This window comes from Pollicipes pollicipes, unplaced genomic scaffold, assembly GCF_011947565.3.
Source record: "Pollicipes pollicipes isolate AB1234 unplaced genomic scaffold, Ppol_2.1 Scaffold_5658;HRSCAF=6696_pilon_pilon_pilon, whole genome shotgun sequence".
Taxonomy (NCBI): domain Eukaryota; kingdom Metazoa; phylum Arthropoda; class Thecostraca; order Pollicipedomorpha; family Pollicipedidae; genus Pollicipes; species Pollicipes pollicipes.
Window position 1 is genome coordinate 207,643 of NW_023596729.1, and position 6,316 is coordinate 213,958.

Sequence of the window (6,316 nt, forward strand, 5' to 3'; positions counted from 1 at the left end):
TAATATCGCGAGCATATCGAGCCATTCCAGGACCTATTATAAAAGCTCTTGAGATGGGGTACATTAAGAGAAACAAAACTATCAGCTGTTTAGGACGAGAGATACGTCTACAACTATCCCGCATATGAGGCGTTCGGAAAATTTCTTATTTACTATGCTGATGGAGCGATCATGTCACAGCAAGCAGCGCGCCGCAGGGTGGTTTCAGGGAGGGCCGCACGGTACAAACGCTCGTAAATCAATAACTTCCGGGGAAATCGCGTTCTGCGACCCTATTTGGCCGCTGTCAGTGCACGTGCTGTAACGCGGGCCTGGCTAGGAAGGAACCCTGAGCCGGGGGTCAGTTAAGGCTTTTGACCATGTGGTGGTGGTGTGGGTGGTGTGCGAGTATTGTTTGCTTGGAACTCTGGAACTGATCGTGATACTTAAAGGCATCCAATGTGATTGCTGGTAATAGGGGTGATAAAACAGAACACTCAGCTGTCATCAAGAGGGTGCATGCTGAAGTTGCGTGCAAAGTGCCCTAGAAGGGTGAGTGCCTACTTACCAGTCCATAAAAAAAGTCCACCCTTGTGCTGTTGCCTTCGTGATGTCTGTATACCGAACTGGAAGCTGGCATGTTGTTTAAACTTGGTGTGGATTATGTTAGATGTTTGTACTGTTTTAATAAAAATGTTCTGAGCATTTTTGCAGCATCATGATTCCAGGCAACATTGGTTTTTGTATATGCTTAAATTGGTAGCAATTGGTCAAATTTACATTGTACATGTGCAGCTGAAATTTTGCCATGATTGGCCATCCTGCTCATGTTCAGTGCAACAGGCTTTTTTGCAGTCTGGCCTTTTGACTTCGTACCCACCTACGCAGCCAGTGGTGTTTTTGTGCCAAGTAATGTTAAAAAAATTTGCCAGTTTCTGTTGACTAGGTGATTAACATTATTGTGGTCCTCAGTATTTACAGTAGAATAGTTGTTATATGATATGACTGCAAATAAAAGAGACCATAACAACCAATTGTAAGCACAAGCATGACAAGATCTGACACCTGCATGGTTATTGAAAAATCATGTGTGTGTGGATAGGCAACCTCTTTAACACCCAACCCACAGACACTTCAGGTGGACTAATCAAAATGTAAGGGTGTGTTACAATACAAGAATATTAGACACTTATTATATTTATGGGCATACTTCTGGTGATCAAAGAAATCAGCCTGTTAATCAGTAAAAATGCTTAAGCTTGTATCAGTGGTCAAAATGCCTTGATGTTTGTTAGTCTTTAGGTTTGCCAAAAAACATTGTATTACAGGGTTGTCACAAGTCCAAATATTTTTTTTTTACTGTGACATAAACTGAGTTTGCAAATAAAATCTTGTAGACATTGCAGCATAAGAAATGTGGTCTTTGACCCAGTCACAATTCATGGTGGTCACACCAATTGATTGAAGCTCAAAATCACCCTCCCCAGTTCATGGTTAATGGAATCTAGGAAATGTGAGAATAGCATTGTGTCTTTTGACCATGGAGTTGTGGTGGGCACATGATGTTCAGTCACCACTGATGCAGACGTTGCCTGATATCACCCATTTTTTCTTAGTCAGCCTGAAACAGAATGTTGAACATCATCTGTCTGGCCCCTCATGATCTCACCACAGATTGTACTGTGATACCCCATCCGACCTACCACCAGCTTGACGCAGGTTGTTTTGACCCTGCCTGCCTGCCCGACCCCCATCAGCCAGAGGTGCCTTTGACATGGCATCCCCACCTGAGCCCCCATGGGCCGACACGAGTACTGCCTGACGCTGTCCGCCTGGTCCGTAATGGGCTGTCACGGTTTTGTCGGTTGCGGCGGAGCAAAGTCGGAACACGTTTGGACCTGGCCCTGACCGGGCTGGGAGCGGCTGGCCGGTCCGCAGGCTGTTATTGTGTGGTTCCATGGCAACGCCACTGCCCCAGCCAGACCGTTCTGGCCTTATAGACGCCGGACTTGTGGCCGGTGGCTATGGTCTTGGAGGTAGTGCGGTGGGAGATGTCTGTTGGAAATGAAGTGATCCGGCTGGTAACTGATGACAGATGTCGGCGCCATACGCCGGACCAGCTTGCATTGCTTCGTGAGGTCAGAATCTCTGGTGCTCGGGTTTTTGGTGTACCATGTCCCTCCAAGATAACTGCGAAACTGTTCTGATATGGCTGGGACTAGTTGCACTGTAGTGGCCTATTATAAGCCAAAAATGGAACAGTAGCTGTAAACATGCATACAACAACGATCGTCATTCCACTGACAAAATTACCCTGCGGCGGAATGATACGTACGTTTCGTGTGTTTACCGTCTCCACGAGAGGTAATTTATTTCCGTATTGATTTTACTCATCTTATTTATGACTTATGTGTGTGTCTAGTCATGCCGTTCACTAATTCTGGTCGTTTTCCTTTCCAAATGTTGGATAAAATAAGAGACAACCTAGTAGAGGATAGTTAAAACACTTAACGGGGATTTCCAAGAAGGTATTGCGCACGTGGTCGCCCATTCCTTTACGGATCGCACCGACTGCACCTGGAATGATGTATTGATCAGTTAAGTGCAGCTCGTGAAGATCGTCGCTGCCAGTTACAACCGATTTCAGTGAATTAGCAAGAAATAAATACGGTTTGCACAGCATGCATTAAACATCTTTATCTGGGGAAACACCCGATAAAAGTCATTACCGTGAGCGTAAGAAACTAGCTGCACGGGCCTTGAAAGTATCTAAATCATCAGTAAACAGGCCAGCTTCTACAGTGTCGCGACGAAAATGTTCACTAGTCTCGGTGCCCTACATAATGCTGAGGATCTCGCGTGCTCACCCGCGACCAGGAACACCAAGCGACCTTTGTCTGCGGGTGAATCAAGCAGGCAGGTGTAGGGAGAAACGGCGTGGTAAGACATGATAATCTAATTTTGCTAAAAACTGTTCTGATTTTTAAAAAAGTCATGATACACTGTCCGTGACCCCTAAGAGGGAACCCGTAGGTCACGTAACAGATCTTGGTACGAAAAAGACTAGCTTTGTCCGAAGAAGTATAAGTTACCAGCCAGATGAGAATCTTGTCCTGGCGTTGCCTTTCATCAATACGCACTGCGTGAGAATCCGCCGCTGCGGTCCAAATCCAACTGCAAAACTCCACAACAAATTGCCCGTTGGAGAAGCACGCAAAAACACGTGACATGCGGATATTTAAGTGTGAGAACGTGTAAGAAGACCGTCTTTGTCGCGCGCTGTATGTATGTCGCGTGCTGTATGTGCTGTGCATGCAACCTACGAGCTGACACACGGCGACTTGATCGATCTGCGCAAACGTGACGTAGAAACCATCGGGATTCCATTTCATGTCCAGTCCTGTGAACCACCCCCGTATACGAACGGCCTAACTACAACTTCGCTTCGCCTCGACAGATGGCAGCTCGGACATGGCCGTGTGGCGGCGGCACGTGTCCCAGGAGGCCGGCAAGGCCGAGTACGCGGCGGCCATGCTGCGCCAGGCCACCGAGGTGTGGGCGGAGCGTCACGCGGCGGCGCCCGAGCTCTGTCGGCTCGTCTGGACGCACCGCGCCATCCTCGAGTACCACACCGAGCCTCAGCTGGCCCGGGCGCGCGCCTACGACGACCGGCTGGCGGAGCGACACGGCGCCGCGCCGCACGCCTGGACCAGGTGCGACCCGGTCGAGGCGACGCGCCTGAACGTCGACACCCCAGATCGCATGGCATTGGTATCATAACGCGCCCGTGAAATCCTGTTGAGCTGTATTTCGCGCTGGATACGGTTATGTGTTGCCTGCTGGTAAGCATGAACACTGATTTTCCTTTCCCATGTCATTTCCTTTCCTTTTCATGTGCTGCTGTCTGTGGAACTGTCCTGGTCTGCGGCGCTATTTGTACATCTCAAGAGCAATCGACACATACTGTCATCTAAAACCTACCCGTAGCTGGCTGATATGTGCTTGCTCGGTTGGCGGCTCCGCATCATGGTAGGATTAACCGGAGACCCGAGCGTTGACCAGTGTCGGCCGTCCGGCAGCGCCGCCGAGCTCAGTCAGCTGCCGCTCTTCGACACGCTGGACGTGGGCAGCTGCTACGACCCGCTGCGCGGCCGGCGCGGCTGCGGGTGACGGCGCTGGATCTGTGGCCGGCGGCCGACACCGTGCTGCGCGGTGACCTGCTCTCGGTGCCGGTGGGCGCGCACACGGCCACCGACGGCGGCCGCCTGCTGAGCCTGGCCGCCAACGCCTGGCACGCCGTCTGCTTCTGCCTGCTGCTGGAATACCTGCCGACGCCGGCGCTGCGGTACGCGTGCTGCCGGCGGGCGGCGCGCCTGCTGCGGCCCGAGGGCGTGCTGGTGGTGGTCAGCCCCGACTCGGCTCACCGCACCGCCAACGGGCCCCTCTACCGCGCCTGGCGGCTGGCGCTCGGCACGCTCGGGCTCGTCCGCGTCAGGTGAGTCACGTGCCACGGCTCCTCGTCTGTCTGTCTGTCTGTGTCCGTCCGTCTGCCTGTCTGTTGCGTGTGCTTGGCAGTCCGTGGTGCTCACGTAGCCTTCAATCTGTTGTCTGAAGTTGTGGTCGGCCTGGCCTAGTGTTGTATTTTCTGCTGTTCCCGCAGTCTTTGGTGTCCTTGATGTGCGAGCTTTGCTACGCATGCGTAGGTCATGCTGTCCAGGAAGTCTGTGCAGCTTTCGCTTCCGGCTGTGGTATTTCTGCTGTGCCGTTATACTGTGTCTTCAGAGTGGCGCTGTTCCGGTTCGCCAGTCGTTTGTCCTGTCTCTCCCCATGCCAATCCGACCTGGCTAGCCTCAGTGTGTGCCTACGCTTCTATAATAAGTCTGAATCCGGTAAGATGCAAAGCAGAGCGTGTGGTGTGTCCAAGAAAGGGTTTTGGTTCTTCTGAACCATCCAATTGTTTGACATCTCTGAATCGTGAGATGGTTTCCACCATACCTCTCCGTGTGACATTGCTTCCGCACAATACGCGCCACGCTTCCCGATTCAGGCTCTAAGCACCGCCCGTTCCCCTCTGTAGGTACGAGAAAACTCTGCACCTGCACTGCATGGTGTTCCGCAAATCGGTGCACCCGGACCTGGTGGCTGTCGAGGCTCTGGCGCACATCCGCCAGGACGCGGCGCGCGGCCGGCTGACCTGGATCCGCCCTCCCTCCGATCCCCCGGCACCTGCCCAGTTCAGTCCCTCCGACCACAACGCGTCCGAGTTCTGTGAGCCCCCTCCCAAGCGCTCGTCTACCTCTCCCGAATCTCCTCCGAGGGCCCTTCACGGGAGCCCGTCCGCCTCCCCTGAGCCCGCTCTCAAGGGTCCGTCGGTCCCTCTTGAGCCCCCTCACAGGAGCCCGTCCGCTCCCCTGAGCCCACTCACAAGGACTCGTCGGTCTCCCTTGAGCCCCCTCACAGGAGCCCGTCCGCCTCCCCTGAGCCCACTCACAAGGACTCGTCGGTCTCCCTTGAGCCCCCTCACAGGAGCCCATCCGCCTCCCCGGAGCCCGCTCACGACTGTCCTCCCGCCGCTGCCGGTCCCGGGACTGTCGGCGGCGCCCCAGCCGTCACGGGCGTGAAGAGGAAGATAGGTGGCGTTGCGGGCGGGTCCGCGCTGGGTGATCACGAGGACGCGGAGTGTGAGGTCGCGCCAGACCCAGAGCCCGCAGAGCGAGACGGACCCCCGAGTGATGTGGTGGGCGTTCCCGAGCCCTACCAGCTGATGGTCATTCACCAGGACTTGAAGGCGACGGTGGTGAACTCAGGACGGTCGCCAGCACCGTCCAGTGATCCTTCGTGATCAGACTTCCAAGAATGTGATTGGTATCTAAAAGTTCAGATCTACGTCAAAGCTGCCAGGGTGTGTTTTCGCTGAGGCTCTGGTGATATGGCTGGAGGGGCACCTCCCCAAAGCAGCATTTTAATTGTCATCAGCGCGGAGGTGGCTGTCCAATGCATTTTCTTTGTTTTACAAAGCTACGTCATTGTACATCAACTTTTCGTTTTCGCGGTGAAAAGCGTGGACTGCTTGATATGTGTCAAGTCGAGACTCGGCGTGCTTCAGTCTTTGAATTTTGCGTGGATGTGACCTTGTGCAAGTGTGTTATGCGGATACGTGTTTTGTACGCTATGGGTTACGAAAACGGAAACTGCACCGCGCTGAAGTTTTGTTTGGGGTGACGGAAACGGGATGCTCATCCATTTTATCAGTGTGGTACTTCGAAGATAATGCAATCTTTCATGGCTTCGTACCCTGTAGGCTGGGAGAATGAGGGCCGAGGAAATCAGCTAGTTA

At 53.2% G+C, this 6,316-nt stretch overlaps 1 protein-coding gene across 1 annotated transcript; it reads left to right on the forward strand.

The window, feature by feature from the left end:
- Positions 1–3,510: 3,510 nt before the first annotated feature.
- Positions 3,511–5,412, forward strand: LOC119102132 (S-adenosylmethionine sensor upstream of mTORC1; the record flags this gene model as incomplete). The annotated part of the gene is made up of 4 exons (XM_037225486.1): positions 3,511–3,632; positions 4,059–4,101; positions 4,158–4,474; positions 5,057–5,412. Coding segments are annotated over exons 1-4 (838 nt in total), but the record flags the coding sequence as incomplete, so codon positions are not given.
- Positions 5,413–6,316: the final 904 nt, after the last annotated feature.